Source organism: Heterocephalus glaber, unplaced genomic scaffold (assembly GCF_053883595.1).
Source record: "Heterocephalus glaber isolate CG9 unplaced genomic scaffold, H.glaber_assembly_v1.0 deba00001565, whole genome shotgun sequence".
Taxonomy (NCBI): Eukaryota; Metazoa; Chordata; class Mammalia; order Rodentia; family Bathyergidae; genus Heterocephalus; species Heterocephalus glaber.
In genome coordinates, this window is record NW_028258352.1 from 624,848 (window position 1) to 650,808 (window position 25,961).

The following is a 25,961-nucleotide window of genomic DNA, read 5'->3' on the forward strand; positions in this document are numbered from 1 at the left end:
AATTCCCTCCTATGATAAATGTAATCATTATGCACTGAAAACATGCAATAATAAAAATAACTAATAAGCCAAAAAATTACAAAAGATAAACTTACTGTCTATATAAAATGTACTGTAATAAAGGGGTTTTAAACTAAAAAATAAAATAAAATAAGCAAACAATTCCCAAAACACACTCAGACAAATTCATTCAAATATCTTCCACCAAAAGTGAAGAAACCAAAATAGAAGGAAAAAAATGGAAACAAAGCTTTTGTACATAAGGAGGGGAGGGGGCTGGAGAGGAGGGGGCTGGAGAGGAGGGAATGGGATAAAATATTAATTTAAAAAAAAAGAGTGAAGAAACCTCATGAAATGCACAGGAAATTCAATGAATATTCCAGAGGAAACAAGCTTAGAAAGGGAAGATAAATTAGACCTAGCATAAACACTACACCAGACCTGCCCTAGAAATTAAAAAGCCTCAAATGTAACTTAATTGCCTACCAAAAGGAATGCAGCTTTCTTGAAAATACAAAAGCCACCACTGAAGCAGTATAAAATTCACAATGTCCATATATCAATAAAAATTAAAAATTAAAAATCCAATGTTTGCAATGAAAATGTCACTGGATGAAATTAACACAGGCTGGAAGCTATAGAAGAAAAATCTTTAGGGGTGGAGGGAGGGCAGGGGAATGGGGAAAAAATAAGAACCAAGATATATCATGTAAAGGTACAAAATCCCAAAGATGAATGTAACTGTACTGTATACCTAAAATGTACCAATTGGGCCGGGGACTTAGCTCAGTGGTTTCACCACCTGCTGCACAAGCACAAGGACCCAAGTTCGATCCCCGGTACCAAAAAAAAAAAATCGGGGCTGGGGATGTAGCTCAGTGATTCCGGCGCCTGCCTCACAAGCAGAAGGACCTGAGTTCAATCCCCGGTACCAAAAAAAAAAAAAAAAAAGACGTACCAAAAAAAAAAAAAAAAGACATACCAAAAAAAAAAAAAAAAGACATACAAAAAAAAAAAAAATGTACCAATAAAGTTAATGGGGAAAAAAAAAGAAAAATCTTTGACTGAGAAGCCACAGCAAAATAAACAAATGGATTTTTTAAAAATTTTAAACAAAAATGAAAAAATTTTTAATAAAAATGAATTTTATATTATTCCAGTGACCTATGAAATAATATAAAATATAAACAGTTGGATAGGTGCAGTGGACTACAACTATAATTCCAGCTACTCAGGAGGCTGAGGCAGAAAGATCACAATTTCAAATCCAGCCTGGACAACTTATTAAGACCTTGTCTCAAAATATAAATACATGAGCTGGGGATGTAGCTCAGTTTGGAGGCCTTGGATTCAATTCCCTTTTAAAACAAAATCAGAGTCCCTGAAGGAAACTAAGGATAGAGAAAATTATTTAAAGAAATAATAGCCTCAAATTGTCCAAATTTTATGAAAATTATAAATCCACAGTAGCAAAAAACTTAATGTCAGAGACAACACAAACTCACTCAAAAAGTACAAAGGCACATCATAACCACATTGCTGAAAGCCAATGTTAAAGAGAAAAATTTTTTAAGTAACCACAGGGAGGAAAAAGACACTGAAAATGTCTTCACTTTAAATGTTTACATCTCATGTTTAAATGAGCAAAGATAAAAATGACCTTAGGCTTGTAGTCAGAAACAATACAAACCAGAATACACTAAAATGACATCGTTTAAAGTGCTACAAAAAATACTGTCAACTTAGAATTCAATATCGAGTGAAAATATTTTCAAAACTCAAGTTGAGCCAGGTGTGGTGGTGCATTGCCTGTAATCTCAGCACTTTAGAGGCTGAGGCAGGAGGACTAGCATGAATTCAAGGCCAGCCTGGGTTACCTAGTAAGTTCAAGACCAACCTGAATAACATAGTGAGACCCTGTCTCAAAAAAAACAAAAAAGTTGAAATAAAAATTTTTTCATGCAAATGAAAGCTGAAAGAAATCATCACCAAAAGAAATATTAGAGGGAACCTGAATATATGGAAAGGATGAAGAGTATCGGAAATAGTTATATATGCAGTAATCACAGAAGGAAGAAAGTAATAAAAGAGCAGCAATTAGTGAAACCAAAAAAAAAGTGCAAAGAAAATAATCTATCAAATAGATAAACCTCTAGATAGACCAAAAAAGGAAAAAGCCAACATATGTCAAACATAAAGGAATACAGTAATAACGTACATCAATAGATCTGAAACTTTAAACTAAAGTACTCAAATTGATTCAAGAGAAACAGAATCTGAATTGTAGCTACTAAAAGAATTGAGTTCATAATTTAAATTCATTCCATAAAGAAAATTTTAGACCCAAATGGCTTCACTGATACATTCTATCAAATATTTAAGAAAAGGGAAAAATACCAATCCTACACAAATTCTTTAAGAAAATATAGAAAGAATGAACACTCTCCAAGTTAATATCATTGATAATGATGAAAGACTAAGCCTTAACCCTTAACTTACATTATATACCTCACATATACAGAATAGATCACAGACCTAAACGTAAATCCTAAATTATAAAATTTAAAGGAAACACAGGAGAAAATACTCATGACCGTGACTTTAGCAAAAAACCTCTTAGGTACAACACAAAAAGCACAAAATATAATAGACAAAATTAATACATTAGACCTGATAAAGAGTTATCATGTATGCTCTCCAGAGGACACTGTTAAGACAATAAGACATTTCTTTACATAATCTAGATACAATAACATAGATATGTTTTCTAAATAATTTTATTTATAATAACTAAGAACTGGAATGAGTAACTGAATTAACAAATTGTGGTGCATCAATTAGTAGCAATAAAAAGGAACAAACAACTAAGATACATCAGACATGGTCAAATCTAAAAAATATTGTGGGAAGCCATACCCAAAACAGTTCACATGAAACACAAAACAAATACAATCTATTATGACAGAAAATCAGTGGTTTCTTGGGAACTGGGGTTGGTAGGAAGCTAGGGAAGAGGACTGACTTCTAGGGTGACAGAAATAATCTTCATCTTGGTGATTTTATGGGTGTATGAGTTTGTCAAAATGTAGACAAAAAATGTGTACACATAAAAATAGATATATCTTACATATATAAACTAAAGCATAAATTTTTTTTTTAAACCAGGGATTGAACCCAGGACCTTGTGCTTTCGAGGCAGGGGCTGCACCACTAAGCTAAATCCCCGGCCCTCAATTGTTTTTTAAAGGCAGCATCAACAATTATCTAGAAAAATTAGAAACCAGATGAATGGCACTAGAGCAGAATACACAACCAAAACTCAACTCCTAATTATGATAAAAATTCTCGAACTAGAACAAAACACAACTTCGACCTAAAAGGAGCATTAACAAAACATACACTATACTCAGTGGTGAAAGACTTAAATGTTTTCCTACACAGAACAATGAAAGGATATCCATTCTACTCTGTAACCATAACCATACTTCAAAGGAATCCTCAGTAGTACCCAATTATATTTTTCCTGATAAATCTGTCCTCATTCTCTAAGATGACCATTCACCTCTTTCCATTTTTCTTCAAACTTTCTTAAACTGCTATCACTTGTACACTCTGAGATCATGATTTCACTTATTTTTTTTTTCCTTCCAGTATTGGCAATTGAACCCAAGCTTTTCCTCTAAGCTACATCCCCAGCCCTTTTTTATTCTGAGACAGGTTCTCACTTAAGTCATTAAGTTGCCCAAGCTGGGCTCAAACTTGCAATGCTCCTATCTCAGCCTCCCAAAGTGCTAGGATTACAGAATTACAGCCACCATGACTGGCTTCACCTCAGATTTTATTTTTCACAACTAAATCCACCATACAAACTCTCCTATCTTCCTATCATTAAATCTCTCAAGATAGAAGCAATGGGCTGGGGGATGTAGTTCAGTGGTTCACTTGCCTAGCAAGTGCAAGACCACAGAGAGATGAGGCCTTTATCCTAGCCATCCCTCAAGAAAAGCCACATTATCTGACCAGCTTAAAACTCAACCAGAATGTGGGCTATAAACACAAGTCTTAATCTAGAACCTCTAGAAACTGATTCTATCAACAATTCCTGCAATCAAAAGTAATGTTCAAGCCTTGAAATCTGACAGAAAAATAAAGATAAATAATCTTCAAACTTTAGTCCACCATTGTTGAGAAAGATTTTTTCCATTAAAAAGATAACTTTATTTGCTTCTGGACAATATATGTTTTAAATACTAAAAAATAAAATACATATGCAATTTGCATAGCATCTGTTCCTTACCTGCTGGTGGCGGGTGCTGGGAAAAGTGTACTGGACAGAGTGGGAAGGATACCGACTTTGTTCTGTGCTGAATGCTCCTTGGTTGGGAGGATAACCTGAACTTGACATTATCAGTAAAGAAGTCCTCACTGGGCTGTGAGATCAAGTCCAGTAAACAATCATGTTTCTAGGAAACCACCTAAATAGGATGGGAAAAAGAAAATTTATAAAAAGTAAAACACTAACTGTACATCCAATAAATTATAACTAGAGATACATAAATAAAGCCACAATTACCAGTAAAAGCACTCTCTCTTATATTCACTTAAGTTAATAAGGTTTGATAAACATAAACAGGTCTTTTCCTTTGCACTTAGAAAAAGGTTCATTGATATATAACTAATGATATAATTAGTTATAGAAAGTAAAATATGCATATAAAATCTTATCATGGGGGGCTGGGGATGTACAGTAGTTCAGTGGTAAAGTGCTTGCTTAGCAGCTTAGCATGAGCTAGGCCCTGGGTTCAATACCAAGAAAATCTTATCGTGGGTAAAGACATTATATTATAGTGATATATGCATACTCATGTTTATAGCAGCACAATTCATAATAGCTAAATCTTGGAAGCAACCTATATGTCCATCAACAGATAAATGGATAAAGAAAATGTAGCATTTACACACAACTCAGCCTACTGTACCATAAAGAGATAACTCTGAGTTGTAGGAAAATGGATGCACCTTGAAACCCTAATGTTAAATAAAATAAATCAGACACACAAGCTTAAATATCACATGGTTTCTCTTAGATGAGATAACCAAATTACAAATAAAGAACAAAATAAAAGTAGGTAATAGGAAGTAGGGAGATAGGTCTTTCTCAAATGAGAAGGGAATCAAGAGATGGAGGGGGGAGGAGGGCAGAGAAGAAAATGAGTATGAAAAAAGGAATTGGAAAAAGAAAACAGGAATTGGGATGTGTTATGTGCATGTACCAACTCGACAAAAGGAATGTAAACATTTGTACTGCAAACATGTACTAATAAAAATTAAATCAAATAGGGGCAGGGGATTTAGCTCAGTGGTTCTGCCACCTCTCTCGCAAGTGTAAGGTCCTAAGTTCAATCCCCAGTACCAAAAAAAAAAAAAATTAGCTAAGAAAAAAAATTAAATCAAATGATGAAAAAGAAAATCTTACCATATGATCTGGCATATAGCAGCCAGTAAATGACTTTTAATAAATGTCTGAGAAACAAATATGTAACAAATACTGTCTCAAATTGGAGAGATGTAAAAAAGTCAACTGTAAAAAGAACTCAAGAGTCTTACAAGGTTAGCATTTGTGCAGAGAAAATAGTCTTTATTGGGCTGGGGATTTAGCTCAATGGCACTATGCCTGCCTTCCAAGTAAGTGCAAGGTCCCAAGTTCGATCCCCAGTAGAAAAAATAATAATAATAATAACCAAGATAGCTTACACAAATTTCCAATGATGAATATCATTATACTGTATACCTAAAATGTATCAATAAAATTAATTTTTAAAAAATTTTTAAAAAGCACTGGGGATGAGAAAGCTTTCAAAGAAGAAGAAAAGTAAATCTTTGAATTCAAGGAACTGCTAATATTTCTGAAATCAGAATTTAGGAAAACTTGTACGTGCCACCAGAAGCTTGACAGCATTTCATTTTTTTTTTTTTTTTTTTTTTTAGCATTTCACATTTTTAAAGACTTTTCTAGTGAGACTGATGAGGAAATAAAACAAATACAAAGTTTTTTTTATATTATATAATGAAATGCATCAATATTTGAAATACCTGCATAAATGATCAAGTTTCAAAGTGACCAATATAAAACATTATAAAATTATGCATGAATGAAGATGTATCTAAAGTACAAGATAAACCAATAAATTTTTATGTAATTGATTATGAAAAGATCATTGACAAGGTTTCAGATTCTACACAATAACTAACCTTTAAAAAAATTACCACTTGTCTGGTTTTGTTGTACTGTCAAAGAATACACACAATTATCTAAAAAGTTATTAAAATATTTTCTCTTTTCCAGCTATAAAACTGTATGGAGTTGGGGTTTTTTTAAATACAGTTTAATCAAAATAATATACTGTAAGAGATTTAATGTAGAAGTAGATACGAAAATCAAGCTATATTCTATCTTCTAATATCAAGCCAGACATTAGAGATTTGCAAAAAAAATCAGTTTTATCACATTGTTTTATTTTTTTAAAAGTCACATACCAAAAAAAGAAAAGTTACATACCATAAAAAGCATAATTTATATAAACATGTGTGTATATTGGGTGCTGGGAATCAAACCCAGATCCTCCCACATGTTAAGTACAGGCTCTACCACTAAGCTATACCCCTAGCCCTCTGTTTTTAAATAAATAAAATTCCTTTAATATCTATCTTGATAAATATCAACACATATAACACATATAAGCATACTGGAGTATTAGTTTTTAAAAGGCTAAACCAAAGTTTGATGATAGGTACTCTTTAGTTTGACTAGTCTTAGGGCCTTAGAGAGACCAGTTATGCCCAGATCCACATACCCAGACACCTTGTTCTAGAGACTATCCCTCTGGTTAAGGTGTGGCTAAAATATGCTGGACCAGAGATGAACCAAGCAGGTTCCTCTCCAAAAATATGGAATTAAGAACATTAGCTACAGGAAACTGAGCTACGAGGGGCCCAGAGCAAATGTTAGTCAAGGTGAGCCAAAGAAGTGCCAGAGAAGTTACTTTACAGACAGACTAGGATAGATAAGCAGAGAGAGGCAGAAACAAGATCTTAAGAGTCCTGTGAAACAAAGCAAGCGCTCCCTTAGCTTCTACATTTGTTCCAGGGTCAGTCGCTATGAGAAGCAGCTATATTTCTTTCCTTGTCCTTAGATACCTATTAAACTGCCTACAGTCTTTGTAAACCCTTGTTTACTTAATACAGGCTGAGTAGGTTTTCACTTGTTAGAATCTTTAGGTCTCAAAAGTCCAAAAAAATAACAGAACCTTGAAAAACAATCCAATCTCATATCCTGTCAAATGATGAATGGATAAAATGTGGTATATCAACAAACGAATAGTATTCAACCATAAAAAATGGAATTAAAGTGTACTGTAACTTGGACAAACCCTGAAAACACTATGTTACTTAAAAGAAGTCAATCACAATGCATGATTTATTTTCATACAAAAGTCTAGAAGAGGGCCAGGAATGTAGCTCAGAGGTGTCACACCTGCCTGGCAAGCAGAAGGTCCTGAGTTCGATTCCCAGTACTGAAAATAAAAAAAGTCTAGAAGAGGCAAATATATAATGACAAAAAATGGATTAGTGGCTACTATGGGATAGTGAGGCAGAGATAGAGAATACTGGAAGATAGCTAAAGGGTATAACAGTTCTTTTAACTGTGGTAAAATATACATAATATAAAATTTATCATTAACTTTTTTTCTCCTTCCCAGCACTGGGGACTGAACTCAGGGCCTTTACAATGAACATAAGTCACTCAATTTCCCAACCTGGGCTCAAACTTGCAATCCCGTGTGTGCGTGCGTGCGTGCGTGTGTATAGTTAAGATGAAAATTATGTCTACATTTTCTGTTCATTTAATATTTATGTCTCTTAGAGAACTCTTAATTTTTCTGGTTCCACCATTTCAAGGGATTTAAGAGAGAAAATTCAGACAAAAATTTCAATATGCCAACTCAATTCAATTTTCCTATTTTAATCAAATTCCTTACCCAGTTAGAATCAGAAAATAAAATTTCCTAAAGAATTATCAAAACAAAACAAAGAATATTTTAAATGTTTTATGTGATACTATATAATAGATGACTATTCTAAATAAACAGACCATTCTTATTTCTCATTTCATTTTTTCTGTTGTATGAGGATAAGATGACTGACTAGCTAGCTAGCTGTCTCTCAGCCTGATTCCTCCAAGGCCCAAGGCATGGAAGTCAGCAAATATCAGGGTTGAGAGGCTTTGTGATTACCCAAATAGCACTGATTTTACAAATGAGAAATCTGAAGAATAGAGAAATTCAATAATCCCTCCAATATCGGCTGTCAGTGGCAAAAATAGAAGCTAGTTTTGTTTTTTTTGTCAATCCTTTGCAGCTTTCTCAGCAAGTAGTGAACTACTCCAAGGAGTTAAAATATTCAGTGGATGGGGCCGGGGATTTAGCTCAGTGGTTTCGCCACCTGCTGTGCAAGCACAAAAACCAAAGTTCAATCCCAGGTACCAAAAAAAAAACAACAAAGTTCAGTGGAGCCACATATTAAAACCATCTAGGGGCCAGGGATTTAGCTCAGTGGTTCTGCCACCTGCCTCGCAAGCACAAGGTCCCAAGTTCGATCCCTGGTACCAAAAAAATAAAACCATCTAGGTAACTTCTCCCTCATCTCCATACCTATATTTCTTCTATGTCTAAGGAAAAGCCAATATGTGGGGGTTTTGTTGTTGAGGGAAGGTAGAAAAAATTTTTTTAATTTTTGGAAATAAGTATTATATGACTTAAAGAATTTTTAAAAAGACTGTAAAGTAAAAAATCTCTTTCTCAACTTTGTTCTCCAGTTGCTGCTCCCAAAAGGCAACCAAGATTAGTTTCTAGAGTATCCTTTTAGAAATATCCTGTAGAAATTCATATACACGCATACATACACACACACACACACATTTTTCTACCATATAAATGACAGCATACTAGATATATACTCTTATCATTTATTACTTAACAATACATCTTGGCAATCATCTCATGAGGTCATAAACAGCTTCTTAGTTTTTCCTGATTATATGAATATTCATGAATATTTTGTAAGTTTTCTAAGTAATACTGATCTACAACCCTAAGAAATGCTTAAGTAATTTATCTCTGAGGTCTTCTGCCAAATCAGACATCCAAGTACATAAAGCTATAAATGTAATGGAGAGGCAAAGGAAAAATCTTAGCCTTGAATTATTCAAATTTTTTCTGAGTGGCCTACATACTAGAAATCCATGTGGCAGTGTGGGTTTAGGGAGTTTCTGTTTTGCTTTGCTTTGTTTTATTTGATTTTGTTTTGTTTTGAACAATGGCCAGTCCAGAGTTCAGTATCTACACTCAATGTCACGCAAATACAAATTATATGTTTATCTCTCACTCTTGTCAGTAGTCCCTCATGATGTACTAGGCATTCTGGTGTGATTTTTCATGAAGTTTACTATCTCAAAAATAAAGTCAAGGTTAAAAAAAATAAAAATAAAGTCAGGCTTATTTAAAAGTATAATCACATCCCTGTAATTCCAGCATTTGTGAAGGTGAGGTGGGATGCTGAGGCAAGAGGTTCACTGTGAGTTTGAGGCCAGCTTGGGCTACATAGTAAACTCAAGGCTAGCCTTAACTGCATAGGGAGACCCTGTCTCAAAAAAACAAAAAGAAAAAATAAAAGTATAATCACCCTGACATAGGAGGCAATAAAATACCAAAATCAGGAGATTAGCACCAACTGACATACACATTTATAGGTTATAGTAGGCATTTTGGGGGGGGGGGGGGGGACAGGTTCTTGCTCTGTAGTTCAGGCTGGCCTTGAACTCACTACATAGCCCAGGCTAGCCTCAAACTCATGGCAATCCTTCTGTTCACCACCATACCTGGTGTATAGAAGGCCCGTCCCATCTTCAGCAACTGCAGCCTGGAGACCACTATGACCTCCTTCTCAAAACCTATTCATCAGACTTACAGGAAGTAGTCAGACCTTTTTTTTGGTACCGGATATCGAATTTGGGACCTTGCGCTTGCCAGGCAGCCATAGGAACCACTGAGCTAAATCCCCAGCCCCCCTGTTTGTTTTCTAATTAGCACTTTTTCCTCAAACATTTTACACAGAAGCCAAAAGTATAAACGATACAAAGGAGAAATACTCTAATTCAGTGACTAATGGGGGAAGCCAGAATCTATCTTTTCAGCACCACCACCCCCATTCTTCTCTCCACCCCTCAGTCACCAAGATACCTCTACAGAACACTATAGTTTGAAACCAACTGAAATAAAACCACCTGATTTAAAGGTAGAGCTGAAGAAGAAGAGAACATATTAAGTGGCAGTTATAACTGAAATTATAATATCATGTCTTGGCACCAAAACTCATTAATATAGGATTAGTTACATGCTTAGCTCATATATGTAAAGACTGAATTGTTCAAGAAACATGGTCAAGATTCTATAAATGCCTCATGTTATAAATAGCAATATACATAATGTTTTAGGATGAGAATAACATGCTATAATAAGATGTCATTGTTTTAAGTGACAAGAGCACACTAAATCTAAATTCTACAGATTAAACCCAGAACTAGACTCCTGTGTCTTGCAGAAGGGCAATAAAATATGGCCAAATAAAACTGGTCTATTTAAGTTCCTGTTTGATTCTTCCCATATTAAACACATACATTTACTCAACAGGAAACTTTCTTGCAACAACAAAATTTCAAACACAATCTTCTAAAAATAAAAAGCTAATCTTCCTCTCACCAGGAACTCCTGGCTTTTGGCCTACAATCTTTGCATAACCAAAATGTACATGGATAGTTTTTCAAGGTGGCCTAAGCTATCTTGGAAAAAAAGCTAAAAATATACTGCACTGTGGCAAGACTGCGGATGACTCTTCAGATGAGCAAGAATGAATCCACTAGGGTCACAAGAGAGGTAAGTCCACATTTCACCAAAGTAGAAAAAGAATCCTATAAAATATGCAACTTAATTTTAACTGATTAAATAATAAAACCTTCCGATACAAAATAAGGGATAAGGAATGTCCTTATGACACTGCAGATGGTAAAATATTTTACCAAACTGGAAGCAAATTAGGTTTCACTAACTTCCACAAAGCAGCCCAGCTCTGATCCAACTCCCAAAGCATGTTAGTCACAGAGAGGCTACGAAAGATCACTGCCCCGGGCATCCCAACCATCTGAAATCTAGTCTGGAGATGAGTTAAGAAGTCAAGCTACCTTCCTGAGCCTCAAAGTCCAGTATCCAGAACAAACTAGAAAACATCTAGATAAAGTCTGCAATTTGTACAATACCACAGTAAAGTTATATAAGAATATGCTCCTGTTGGGCCAGGGATTTAGCTCAGTGGTTCCATCGCCTGCCTCACAAGTGCAAGGACCCGAGTTTGATCCCTGGTACAAAAAAAAAAAAAAAAAAGAATATGCTCCTGTAAAATAAACTAAAGCATTCTTCCCATTTAAAGCAAAACAAAAAGTGGGCCGGGGATTTAGCTCAGTGGTTTCGCCGCCTGCTGCGCAAGCGGTAAGGACCCGAGTTTGATCCCCAGTACCAAAAAAAAAAAATATTCTAAAAGAATATCATTAACAAGGTATTTTATTTGTAGCCTGATAGTATGACATATTACTTAGATGAGTGGCAGGCATGGTGGTGCATGCCTGTAATCTCAGTACTTGGGAGGCTGAAGGAGGAGACTAGCCTGTGCTATATAGTAAGTTCAAGGCCAGCCTGAACTACATAGTGAGACCTTGTCTCAAAAAAACAACAACATGCCAGAAAAGCAGACAGTCCTGAGTTCATCCCCAGTACCAAAAAACAACAACAAAAACAAAGATAGGGCCCAGGGATTTAGCTCAGCAGCACAGCGCCTGCCTGGCAAGCTCAAGGTATTGAGTTCAATCCCTGGCACCGGGGCAGGGGTGGGGGGGTGGGGGAGGGCCAGGGATGCAAACGCAAGGACTGGAGTTCAATTCCTAGTACCAAAAAAAGAAAGAAAGAAAGAAAGAAAGAAAGATGAATGGGAGCTAAAGAAAAAAGCTTTTTAAGTTAAATTACACTAGTCCCAATAAAGTATGATATTGACAGAAAACATTAATAAGGACATCATTGTTTGATAGATCTATAGGTACACGCATTCAATAAATAATCCTTGAACACAAGAAAAATGATGATTGCTTTACCCTCACATAAAATGAGAAAGGAAAAGTTTCCCAAGACAACAGTACTAGACAACACCAAACTATGAACTCTGTAGTGTACTTGCACTATATTAAATTTCAAATAAACGGCTACTTGCCAACTCTTTCCTTTAACACAAAAAAAGAACAGTGTATTGAGATCAGAAAAAACTTAGATCCAGGGGCTAAATTAACAGATACAACACAAGGCTGGGTGTGGTGGCACATGCCTGTAATCCCATCACTCAGGGGACTGAGGCAGGAGGATTACTAGTTTGAGGCCAGCCTGAGCTATATAATCAATTCAAGGCCTTAACTACAAAGTGAGACCCTGTCTCTAAAAAAAAAAAAAAACACCACTAAGAAAACTAAAAAAGGTGGAGGATATATCTCAGTGGTAGATCACCCCTAGGTTCAATCCCCAGTATTGCAAAAAATAAACAAACCCTAAGGAGAATAATAAAATGCTACTATTTAACAAGCCTTTTTAATGTACTAAGCAGTATATTAAGACTGTTTGCACAAGCTCACCTAAAAGCCTGATTTCATTATTATCTTTAAGGCTCTACAGAGGCTAAGTAGCTTCCCTAAGCTAATTTTTTGTAACTTAGACAGATATCTTAAAGATTATGTTCTGCTGCCTCCCTCCCCTTCTACACACTAACAGAAACTACTACAAGGTTACTAAGCAAGTAAGACTAACAAATAGACTCTTTTTAAGGTATACAGTGTATATATATAAAAAAAAAAAAAGGGAAAAAGGGCTGGATGATTAAGGGGACTTGCCTAGCATGCACAGGAGGGAGGGAGGGAACATCAGACTTTAAATAGGTTTGCTGGGCTGGGGTTTTAGCTCAGTGGTTCTGGCGCCTGCCTCGCAAGCACAAGGTCCAGAGTTCAATCTCCGGTACTAAAAAAAAAAAAAAAAAATAGGCTTGCTGTATTTAGTTCTATGGGAAAGTGAACAAAACCAAACCCTCAGACACCTGTGAGATCAGGGACTGCTCTGTGCTATTCCTATGGCCTCAGCAGCAACTAATAGTGTTTAATCCTCAATAACATCCAAACCAACACAAAGTGCCATTCCCTCTTCCTTCCTTCTATATACACTCTGAAGCCTCCCAGGCCTCTCCACCATGACTTCCATTATCCTTATCTCTGAGTGCAGAAAACTAATTAGCCTTACTTTCTCCACTCAAAAAGCCCAGTGTTGTGCTTGCTTCCGCAGCACATATACTAAAAAAAGCCTAGTGTTGGCTGGGGATTTAGCTCAGTGGTTTTGCTGCCTGCCTCACAAGTGCAAGGACCCGAGTTCGATACCCGGTACCAAAAAAAAAAAGCCTAGTGTTATTAAACTATAAATCAAAAATGTCTTCTTAAGACTCCCCAAGGGCCGGGATTTAGCTCAGTGGTTCCACCGCCTGCCTCCCAAGCTCAAGGACCCGCCTTCGATCCCTGTACCAAAAAAAAAAAAGACTCCCCAAGGACTTCCTATGCACATACTACAAATACAATTTAAACTACTTAGAATGACCCAGAAGGCCCTATGAACTTTATTTGGCTGCTTACTCTAATAGCTCAAGCTCCAGCAAGAGGAGCTTCCTTTCACATTCTCTACCCTCCTGCCAAGACCTTCCCAACCTCAGGCCTTTGTCCTTCTTTCCACTCCCCTTGGCGAGCTCATCCTGGCTTATTCATGTGGCTAGCTAGCTCCTTCTTAAACTTAGGCCTCTCTGTTCCAGTGTCTCCTAGAAAAGCCTTTTCTATCACTCTACAAGGTAAACCCTCACTAGGTACTATCAATCACATCACCCTTTTTGGTTCTTTTTAGGTTTACCACAATCTGAAATGAATAACTTTATTTGATTATATAGTCTTCTTCTACTAATATACAAGCTCCTTTGATTTCCTGTCTTATTTGTTAAGAGAAATAAACAAGAAATGTATAGGACTTACTCAAAGCAAAGTTTGAAAATCTACTGAGGGACATAAAAATTTATTTGAACACAAGGACAGAAAATATATCAGAGTGCCAATTTTTCCAAAATTAACCCATCAATATTCATTGTTTCCAATAAAAACACTTGTGAACACCACAGAATATCCAAAACAATGCAAGGACCAGAACTGTAAGAGCCAGGCATAGTGCTACACAACTGTAATCCCAGCACTTAGGTGGTCAAGGGAGGATTGCCATGAGTTTGAGACCAGCCTGGGCTACATAGTGAATTCAGGGTCAAGTGAACTAATATCAAGACCCTGTCTCCAAAATAAAAGGGTCAAAATCTGAAAAAAACAAAGAGTAATAAATGAGTGACTAACTCTGCCACAACTATTTTAAAGAGTGCAGTAATATAAAAAAGATCAAGAGAGTAAGATGATAAACCAGTAATTGTCCCAAACTCCTCTGGTGAATAAAGCAAATTTAATAAATGATAACATCTGCAATTTTAATCAATGGGGCAAAAGATGGGTTATTCAACAAATGAGGCTGACACAAATGGCTATCTGGGGGAGAAACATGCACAACTATATACATTCCCCAAAATACATCTCTACTTCACTTTCTGCTTCAGAAATAAATTCCAAATAAAACAAAGAATTAGAAGTTTAAAAAGGAACAAAAGAGAAACTAGAAAAGTAATCAATAAAAATTTCAAAAACTTCTTTGCTTTAAAACCATTAAAAAATAGAGCCAGGGATACAGCTCAGTGGTGCCATGCATGCCTGGCAAGCACAAGGTCCTGAGTTTGATACCTAGAACCAGAAAAAAAAATTTTAAAGTATACAGTCAAAAGTCTTAGCTGATGTGGTGGACTATGCCTGCAATCCCAGCACTCAGGAGGCTGAAGCAGAAGAATGGCCAAGAGTTCGAGACCAGCCTGACCTATGTAGCGAGACCCTGTCTCAAAGTCTTCCTGGGCTGGGGATTTAACTCAGTGGTGCTGCCACCTGCCTTGCAAGCACAAGGTCCCGAGTTCCATCCCTGCTACAAAAAAAAAAAAAGTCTTCCTCTCAGTTCTCCCTCCTGTGGCAACCAATGTTACAAGGTACCCTTTCAGTATATCCTACAATTACAAGCATACATATATGTACACATTATTTTTCCTCTTTAAGAATCATGAAACAGCAGGGCATGGTAGACCATGCCTGTAAAACTCACACTATGGGAGGCTGAGGCAGGAGAATCACAAGTTCAAGACCAGCCTGGGCAAACTTGCAATTTGGCAGGACCTCATCCCAAAATTTAGAAATTAAAAAATAAAAATTTTTTAAAATGGCTGAAGATAGGGCCAGGGATTTAGCTCAGTGGTTTCACTGTGTGTTGCGCAGGGTGCAAGGACCTAAGTTCAATTCCCAGTACCAAAAAAAAAAAAATGGCTGAAGATTGAGCTCATTGTAGATTGGGATTCAATCCCCATTATGAAAGAAAGAAAGAAAGAAAGAAAGGGGGGGGGGGAGAAAGAGACAGAGAGACAGGCAAGCAGGCAACTGTACCATTCATAATATTCCCTCTAGTTTGATCCAGGGATGAATAGTTTAAATTTTACACTTAGGAATGTCTTTTTAAGTAGAGTATGAAACCCACAAGTCATATATACACTAATAATGAAGAGAGCTGCCGGGGATTTAGTTCAGTGGTTCCACCGCCTGCCTCGCAAGTGCAAGGACCCAAGTTCGATCCTCAGTACCAAAAAATAAATAAAAAATAAATTAAAAAAAAATAATGAAGAGAGCTAACAATCTGGGAGTAGTGATACATGCCTGTAATCCCAGCACTCGGGAGGCTGAGGCAGGAAGGCCACCACAAATTCGAAGCCAACCTGGGCTACATAGTGAGTTCAAGGCCAGCCTGAATTGCATAATAAGACCCTGTCTTTAAAAAAAAAAAAATACACACACACACACACACACACACACACAGCTAACATTTTTTGAATATTTGCTATGTGCTAGCTTCTATTCTTAATGTTATTTACATTATTCCATTATCTCCATTTTCAAATAAGGAAATTAAAGTATAGAAAAGTTAAGTCATGTACTGGTGGAGTTGATCATATCTGACTACCTAATAAAATAACGATGAGTGTATATGTATGGAAAAAGTGAATGTATGGACATTCAAAAGTGCAAGGTCCCAAGTTCCATTCCCGGTACCAAAAAAAAAAGTGAATGTCCTAATATGTAAAGAACTTTTCAAAACAATTTTTTTTAAAAAACCAATAACCAAAATCAAAAATAACAAAATAAAAGCAGGCAATTTATGAAAGAAACACAATTCTCCCCATAATAAAAATGTTCAATCTCAAAAGTGATTTTAAAAAGACTAATTAAGGGCCAAGGATTTAGCTCAGTGGTTCCGCTGCCTGCCTCACAAGCACAAGGTACTGAGTTCGATCTCCAATACCAAAAAAAAAAAAAGGCTAATTAGAATCAGTTTTTAAGTTCTTAAATTTTCAAAATGTTTAATTTGTAATATCCAGCACTGCCCAGGGTATCTTTATAACTCATACATTGTTGGTGGCTTTATAAATTGGTCCAGCCAAATTTTGGAACTAAAATATGTCAACATCTATCCAAATCTGTTACATCTTTGGATTCAGCAACTCTATTTCTAGAAATGTAGCCTACAAAGCTTCCTGTTTAAGTATAAAGAAATAAATATACGTGTAAATATGTATAAATATACATACATATACAAAAAAATTATTTGTAGTGTTGGTTTTTTGACAAAAAATCTAGTGGCCATAAACTGATTAAATAAACAAATTATGGTATTTTCATAAAATGAAAAGTGGTACTATGTAGCTGTTAATGAAAGAGGTAGTTCTCAATATATACAAACTTGGTCGGGAGTGGTGGCACACACCTGTAACCCCAGAATTCAGAAGGGACAGGTAGGAGGATCAAGAGTTCGAGTCCAGACTCAGCTACACAGTGAGTTGAAAGCCAGCTCAGACTACACAGGACAACCAGTTACAAAAAATAAATAATTTGAAACAGCAGTAGACAAATCAACATATTATGATCTCATAACACAGAAATTGTAAGCAAAAAAAATCTGGAAGAATATGCAAAAAACACCTAGCAGATTACATCTAAGAAATGGTATTGTACTTTTAATTTTATATAGTCCTATATTTTAATTCCTTAAAATATCACTTAAAATGAAGGGCCAGGGGATTAGCTCAGTGGTGCCACCACTTGCCTCACAAGCACAAGGTCCTGAGTTCAATACCCGGTACCAAAAATTAATTAATTAATTAATTAAAATGAAGGAAAGATAAGAGTTTAAAATAACATATCTTGCTCATGCATTAAAATGACTTTAGGTTGAGCTGGGCCCTTGGGAGGCTGGAGCAGGATTAAAAGAGTTCAAGGCCAGCCTGGGATACACAAGGAGACCCTGTCTCAAAAAAAAAAAAAAAAAAAGGCTTTGTGTGAACATAAGAGTCTCCCCAACCCTACACAGTCCTCTCCAATTTGTATACTCCTACATCTAATACATTCACATTGTGCCTATTTTAGACCCTAACTCCTAGAAAACACAAGACTTGGTTTCATTCCAAATATAAGAGCTTAAAAGTAATGAAAAAGGGGCTGGTGATTTAGCTCAATTGTTCTGGAACCTGCCTCAAAAGCACAAGGTCCCGAGTTCCATTCCCAGTACCCAAAAAAAAAAAAGTAATGAAAAAGTAAACATCTTTGAACAGCTTAAAGACATGATGATTATTACTTAGAACATTTTCAAAATTATATAAACCCATATGCTGGCCAGGCACTACACCTGTAGTCCCAGCACTTGGGAGGCTGAGGCAGGAGGAGCGCTGCGAGGTCAAGGCCACCCCAGGCTAAAATAATTTAGAAATCTTGACTTTTCATTTACTCCTGACTAACCTTTTTTGTTTTCTTTTCGGTTTTCTCCAGGCTGGCCTCAAACTCTGGGCGATTCTCCTTCCTCAGCCTCCCAAGTACTGGGATTATAAGAGTGGGCCACCATGCCTGGATCTCCTGACTAATTTTAAGGATTTAATTTCTAGTATAAAGCTACTAGTCAATACTATTCTTTCAAAGGAATTCCCAGATTCTATTATAATCCTATCAATCAACTATCCTAAATTTCTAACTCATCAGTTTTTCCTAGTTCTGAAACTACTCCAAAATTCCCTGCATATGTAAAACATTCTTACACTAAATGTGAATTTATAAATATTCTAAAATTATGAATAGTCTCTGGAATGAGCCACTGCCATGTTTATTTTCTCATCCTCCCAAAATTAAAAACAAATTTAAAAATAACTGATTACACACGCCTACAAAGGCTTACAAGGCTTATGGTCTAGTAGGGAGTAAATGGACATCTACATAAGTAATTACATGACAAAGATAAAGCATCAAGAATTTTCAGAACAAAAATACACACTCTAGAGAGGAGGAAATGAGAGGAGACTTTCTGGATGAAGTGATATGTGATCAAGCCCTCCAAAATGGGCAGAATTCAAGTAAGGTAGGAAAAGAACACTCCAAAAAAAGCATAGTAAAAGGGCCAGGGATTTTGGCTCAGTGGTGCCCGCTCCTGCCTCGCAAGCGCAAGGTCCTGAGTTCAACCCCTGGTACCAAAAAAAAAGATATAGTAAAAACAACTGAACATAACACAAAATAGGTATAATATTTAATAGCCTAAATGAACATACTTAACTTCAGTATTTATGTGAAGATTGTCGGTTAAAAATAATATGCCTTTTCTCTTAAAATAAATTGTATAGCATGAGTGTCTTTAGAAAACTAGTACAGTATTACACAACTGGAGATGTAGTTTAGTGGTAGACCACTTGCTTAGCATGCCTATGACCCAGGCTCACAACCCAGCACAGAAAGAAGAAATGAAGGAAATTAATATTAAAAATGAGCTTTTCAATACAGCATTCAAACTTCAGATCATGTCCATACTGTTTATCTAAGCTTTTATGTAACTGAAGTTTCTCATTAAAAAAAAAAAAAAAAATCCAAGGCTGGGGATTTAGCTCAGTGGTTTCGCTGCCTGCTGTGCAAGCACAAGGACCCGAGTTCAATCCCCAGTACCAAAAAAAAAAAAAAAAATCCAGAAGGCAGTTTAACCTATTTGGGTGAGAGAGGCTCCTAATGCTTGACATAATAAAATTTCTATCATTATGATGCTTAAGTTACAGGAAGTGTCACTAAACCCAGACATACTCAAAGACATTGTTTAAGAAAATAGTCATGCCCAGCCTGGTGGCACAGGCCTATAATCTCAGCACCCTAAAAGGCTGAGTTCAAGCCCAGCGTGGTCAATCTAGTAACTTCGCAAGATGTCATCTCAAAATTTTTTTTAAAAGTCTGGAGACAGGCTGGGGATGTAGCTCAGTAGCACTGTGCCTGTCTTGGAAGCACAAGGTCCTGAGTTCGAGTCCCAGTACCACCAAAAAAAAAAAAAAAAAGCTACAGATGTCATTCAGTGTAAAGGCCTGGTTTCAATCACCAGTACTACCAAAAAAAAAAAAGACGAAAAAGATTTTTGTCAAAGTAGATTAAATATTAGGCAAAAATCCCCAGTGATCACCACATCACTAATGTGATCAATACCATTTGTAAACCTTATTTTCATTGCAGAAATGTAATATTATTATTTTAAATTCAATACATAAGATGAATATCCAAAGTGAACTTTCAATCTCCATCCACTCCAATTTTTTTTTTAAGTATCAATCATCACATTGAATCATCCCACAGATGTTACGGTATAATAGAATAAGCACTACACTAGACGTCAGAAACTTGGCTTCTGCTACTGCCCAACTGCAACAACTTAAGCAGACTACTCTCCGTTTATTCAGCCCCTCAGTTTATTCAAAAGTAAAACAAGTCTGGGCTGGGGATTTAGCCCAGTGGTTCCAGCACTTGCCTCACAACCACAAGGTCCCGAGTTTGATCCCCGGTACCAAAAAAAAAAAAAAAGTCAAACAAGTCTAAACCTGTATGACGACATTCTATAAATTACTGTATTTCTATAAATTATTGCATTATATTTAAGTCAATTTATTTACTTTTGAGATGACTGCTAAATAAAAATTGCAGCAGCACACATGGAAGAATTAAACTATCTCAAGAACTCCACAGGAAAACTCAGTTTTGTAAGGAGTCAGGCTTTCAAAAGCAAAGGTCAGGGGAGTTGGGTATCTTGTTTTTGTTTTTTTTTTTTTTTGGTACCAGGGATCGAACTCAGGTCCTTGCACTTGTGAGGCAGGCGGCGAAACCACTGAGCTAAATCTCCGGCCCAGAGTTGGGTACCTTGAAGACAATCCAAGTAACATTCTGACCAACAAGCTCCTGGGGTAGCAAAAATGGTAGAAGATAAGTAAAAATGTTCAAGAAACACACTACCACAAAAATATCAAAATAAAAAAGATGCTTCATCCAGGCAGTTACTGCTATATTACAAAACTTCTCATAGTCTGTCAAAACCTGTAAGAAGTTCTGATAGAAAAACGTTTTCCTAACCATCAAAATTGCCTTTGGGGTACAAGCACCCAATCAAATGTAAACGTATTGTATACCTAAAATGTACCAATAAAATAATTTTTTTTAAAAATTATCTTTGGGGGCCAGGGATTTAGCTCAGTGGTTCAGCCACCTGCCTCACAAGTGCAAGGTCCCAAGTTCAATCCCCGGTACAAAAAAAAAAACTGCCTTTGGTATCCTCAAACCTGAAGACGAAAAAGCATCAGGCAATCTGAAACTGAGTTATTTGTGTATATAAATGATTGCTCTGCTCAACTACCCTTCACGCCTTTACAGCTTTTAGTACTGTGTCCTAAATATAAAAGGCATCTAGTTGAACAAGTGAATGACCAGAAACACATGAAGCTCTAATCTATAGGCAAATCTACACATAATAAATTGATTAACCTTTACTACTTGCTTTGTATCATATTCTAGTAAAATCGAGTATTTGAAGTAAAATAGCAGATGGGGCCAGGTGCCGTGCGTGGTATGAACCAGTAGTTCTACCTACCCTGGAGGCTGAGGCCTGAGATCTGTACCAACGTGAACCCAGGCCAGCCTGGGAAACAGCAAAATCACATCAATCAATAAATAAACGCAGGGCTGGGGATTTAGCTCAGTGGTTCCGGTGCCTGCCTCGCAAGCACAAGGTCCTGAGTTCGATCCCTGGTACCAAAAAGAAAAAACAGACAATAAATAAATGCAGACGGAAGTAACTAAATATGTGACAGTGCTATCATTTTCAGACATTATTAAGAATTTTAAATTACAACTAAAGTAAATCACAAAATACAATTAAACTGGATAACAAAATCAAACACAAAACACTGAGTAACACCCTAAAATTCACCTACATCAATTCTAGTTCTGTCCAAAGACCTTTGCTTTCTATAGCAGCAAGAAACTCACAATTTCACAATTTTTAAAATGCTTTCGACATCTAAATAATCTAAACTCACCTAGCTGGGGTACAAATTTTTACTCAATTAGATACAAAGAAACATAATTTCGGGCATTTTGAGCCCCCCCCTTTTTTTTTAATTTCAAGGACAGTCCAAACAAGTTTTACTGTATTTCTTAAAATCCAACAAGACATTCAGTTAAAAATTTACATTCCTCCAGAAGCCACAGAGAAAACCACAGCTATATAGATATGTAACTGCAGATAACAGGTGTATTCTGATATGCTGTAATGTGAATACATTTTGCTTACTAGAATCCAATATTTATTTGTTCAACAAAAATTTGCAGTGGCAATATACTACACACACACACACACACACACACACACACACACACACACACACCCCTACTTGGTGCCTTACACATAAAGATAAAATCAGAGAAGGGCCTATCCTGCCTTCCAGAAGAGATAAACAGGTACATAAATACCTACAATACAGTGTGGAAAGTGCAACCACCAATGAGAGATTTGCAGATAAACATTACTGGATCAAGGCAGAACTGTTACCACCTCATAGAAAGGACACTTTCAATTGTTTAAAGCAATTTCCTATTAACTCCCTTTAGACTCATAACAGCCAACCCTAGAAGGGCAAATGTTTTCCTAACATTAAAGATGAGGAAACTGAAGCACAGAAAGGTTGATCATGCTCCAAAATGTCACAGATACAGGAAGAATCAGAACTCAGTATATTACATTTTCTCTGGGGTTGTAATTCAACATATGGCAAGTTTTTTGTAAAAGTGTTTGGCATTGCAAAGAATCACTTCTAGTGTGTGATATAGGTACCTTGATTTTCATTAACTGATGTGCCTAAAGCAAGGCAAAGCAACTGGGAACTTTAAATATTAACATAAACAAATCCCCATTACATCTTAATGGAGTAAAAAATAAGATTTAAAAAAAAATTTAAAATAAAAAATCAATTAAAAAAATAAGATTTCTCTCTAGCAACTTGTGGTCATTTCTTCTGTAAGTTTTACCTATATCTACATAAGATTCTAAAATGAGTCTGATCCTGAGCCCAGACAAGCACAAATTGGTTCACTTAATAAATATTTTTATGGAGGAGTACATAAAAACCTTTCCAAAAATCTATTAAAAATTAAATACATCAATGCCAACAACTCTTCAGTTATTCATAATCACAAGAGACCCAGAATCGTCAACAGCTATTGATCAAGATATGGTGAACAAATGAATGAATATGTGCAGGCATTTTAAAATCCCAGGCCTGTTGCTCTTTGCACACTGCCATGTTCAGCTTCCCATCACTGCCTCACCCGGGTGCATACAAGGAATGTAAATTTCGATATAATTAGGATATAATTAGGCAAGCAAATTGATGCAGGTGAATATACTAATCCCAAAGATTAGAATTACCCATACTACTACTTTCCAAGGTTAACTCTGTTGAAGAGACACTACGTCATGGAACCCTGACATTTCCCGAGCAAATACTTTTCATAAGTATCAGTTACTCTCATCCACTCCTCTAATATATGATTACTGATCCAGTTAATTTAATGTTAAGGCTCATTTCTTATTTAGTTTCTAAAATCCCTCTACGCCCCAAAACGAGGTGCATTCGCCCGTCTGGGGCAGGAAAACACCAATAACAGACGGCGGAAGGTACAGTTTGGATCTTTCCCCTCTCCACCACTACCCACCCTTCGCCATTATTACATCCTGAAGTGGCCTAGTTAGAAAGGTAACTAGTTTGCTCTTCACACACTTGCTCGTCGCTGTCACCCTCCGTAACCCTTTCTACACTCTCAAGACGGCCACCAACTCCACCTCAGAGTGACCCCAAGGCCCGCCATCTGCTCCAGCCGCACCCGGGGACCCGGGCCTCGAATTCCCACGGCCTGCCCTGCAGGCTCCGCACGCCCCTTCCCCACAGGACACCTCAGGGTTGGCTCCCACCCGGCCTCGGCCCATTCTTCCTCCAAACTCCATAAGCCTTCTCCCGTTCAGCCCGAGCTCCGCGTCGAGCCCGACTCACCCCGCGGCGGCCGAGAGAAAGAGGCCGGAAGGCTGGGCAGGTCCCAACCTGGCTGGGCCCGCGACGCCCCTCGCCCGCCCGAGAAGCCGCGCCTGCGGCGGGTATACTGGGAGTCCTCGGAAGCCCCAGGCGAGCAGGAGCCCGAAGGCCGGGGCTGCGGGTGCCCGGGCCTACTCACCAGGGAGCTGGCGGAACGTGGGAGTCGGAGCGCCCTCGGGCCTGAGGAACAGGACGCGGCCCGGCGCGCGGTCCTACACTGGGACCGCGCTCAGCGCTGCGAGCTAGCGCTCACTCCAGCCGCCGCCGCCGCCGCCGGGGCTGCAGCTTCGCCACCTTGGCCGCCATCTTGACTCAACCCCCTCTCCCTCCCCCTGGCCCAGGCGGCCGGGGCTTAGGCGGCTCCGTCGCGAGCTCCTCCTCCTTCCGGATGGTTGGGAGACCGACTCCCTCCTCTGGTCGAACGTAGCTCCTACTTTGGCCGAGTTTCCTGGGTCACCCTGCGTCTGGTTATTTCAAATGTCTCCTCAGCCTGTCGGCGGTGGTCCCCTCGCTAGCACATGGACCGAGGCAGCACCGTCCGCTGCGGGACCCGGCACGACTGCCATCGCACACAGGCCTGCTGTGCCCGCCGCGAGCTGGCCGACTGCCGCGATCCCGCGGCCTTCCTCCTTCGGGCGTGGGAAAGAGCAGGGTGGCTGGCTGTGCTTTTAGCTTGCGACCCCTTAGTGGCACAGCGGGACGGCAGCGGCCCCCACCCGCCAGAGAGCTGCGTGGAGGGAACCAGACACCACGTGGCGGCGGTGCTCTTCGACTTACCCGGTACTTTGGCACCAAGTCCTCGCCGAAATACCGAGCGAGGCTTTTTGTCCAAGATGTTACTCCTTAATCTGTAAGAACTCTTAAACGGACCTGTATCCTCACGACTACGAAGTGGACTCTTGCAACCTTACTGGCCTCTTCTAGTGAAATGATTGGACGGTTACCCGTAACCCCATACTGTAAAACTGAAAAGGAAAGACAAAGTGGCGTATTAGGCTGTTTTGCAAAACTAATCTGGTTAACAGGCTAACCATATAATTAGAAAAAGTAGGGTTTTGAAAGATGAGAAAATTACTTGAGAGGAAGAAGCTCTTTTCTACAAGTTGTAGGAGTTTATTTTTAAGCACATTAAAAGCACATTATTCGATAAGGTCGGACAACGGTCTTAAATTGAACGGCACGGGCTTCGACTCTGCTCTGAAGCAGCGAAGACACAAGATTTGTAATCGCTGCTAAAGAGGGAGACAGCACCGTTAGTTGGGAAACTTCCCTGTTAGACAACAAACCCTACTTTTAAAATCCCAAGGCACGGGACACTTAAACCCGGAACGCAGTTTCTGCGGGTGCAGTTTTCCTACGGGAGCTAGAGCTTGCGCCAGCCTTCTCTACTACGCAGGCGCAGTGCCACTTACCCGGCATGGAAGTGGTGGGCCTCTTGTGTATGACAACTGCGGTCCTGATATGGGCCCTTCTTTGGGTTTGGGACTCCTCAAAACTAAAGAGAACTCGGGAGAAAGCTGGTCTGCTGGGAGCTGGGAGCCAGACCCTACTAATGATTGCGCACCCAGACGATGAGGCCATGTTCTTTGCTCCCACGGTGCTAGGCTTGGTCCGTCTGAAACACCAGGTGTCCCTGCTCTGCTTCTCGGCAGGTAGGAAGCCTTTGATGGGCACTGGGAACCGGGACTCTGCAGGGATTTGTGTGTTAAACGCTCTCAGTCGACTTCTTCCCGAAGGGTTTTCTGTTGTAGGGAGTTAAGTGAATATACTCCGAAGGTCCTTTCTCTGGATTTCTCACAAGCTGCGAGTAAGATTGGTCAGCTTCCTAGGTGGACTGGGAAACACCTGCAGCGTGCGTACTTCACTGTCACTAGGAAGACTGAGGAGCAGAAAAGTAATTGCTCGCCATTGGTTTCATATTGTACTTGCATTTCCATTGAGAACTGCGACTGTATACATTATTCTGTGGAACCTTTTTGCAAAACGATCAAGAACAATGATCTTTAAAAAAAAAAAAGAATAATAATCTTAATATGTACTACACCAAATACAATCAATGCGTATTGTGCCTGCTGTCTTCTCATGGTAGCAAAGAACCTTATTGTTGCTTTAAAATCTAATTTGTGCTAGAAAGATGCATGCACCAAATTGGAGAGGTTGACACAGATGGTTAGAAA

General features: G+C 38.2%; 2 protein-coding genes across 36 annotated transcripts in view; one reads left to right on the top strand and one right to left on the bottom strand.

Annotated features, from left to right (window-relative positions):
• The window catches only part of Ncor1 (nuclear receptor corepressor 1), a 164,246-nt gene extending 139,615 nt beyond the window's left edge, over positions 1-24,631 (bottom strand). For 20 of the 25 annotated variants that reach the window (XM_087192073.1, XM_087192067.1, XM_087192077.1 and 17 more), the window contains exons 1-3: positions 23,924-24,117; positions 21,288-21,442; positions 4,298-4,475 (exon numbers count right to left, since the gene is read on the bottom strand). In XM_087192073.1, the coding sequence (XP_087048199.1) occupies positions 4,298-4,405 (108 nt within the window). In that variant the 5' untranslated portion in view covers positions 4,406-4,475; positions 21,288-21,442; positions 23,924-24,117. Of the gene's footprint in view, positions 1-4,297; positions 4,476-21,287; positions 21,443-23,923; positions 24,118-24,561 lie in introns of those variants that run through there. The other 5 variants (XM_087192065.1, XM_087192062.1, XM_087192054.1 and 2 more) reach the window with 3 other exon arrangements.
• A 109-nt stretch (positions 24,632-24,740) lies between these two features.
• Pigl (phosphatidylinositol glycan anchor biosynthesis class L) overlaps positions 24,741-25,961 on the top strand; it is a 125,667-nt gene continuing 124,446 nt past the window's right edge. For all 11 annotated transcript variants that reach the window (XM_087192101.1, XM_021248980.2, XM_021248981.2 and 8 more), the window contains exon 1: positions 24,741-25,436. In XM_087192101.1, the coding sequence (XP_087048227.1) occupies positions 25,202-25,436 (235 nt within the window). In that variant the 5' untranslated portion in view covers positions 24,741-25,201. The remainder of the gene's footprint in view (positions 25,437-25,961) is intronic.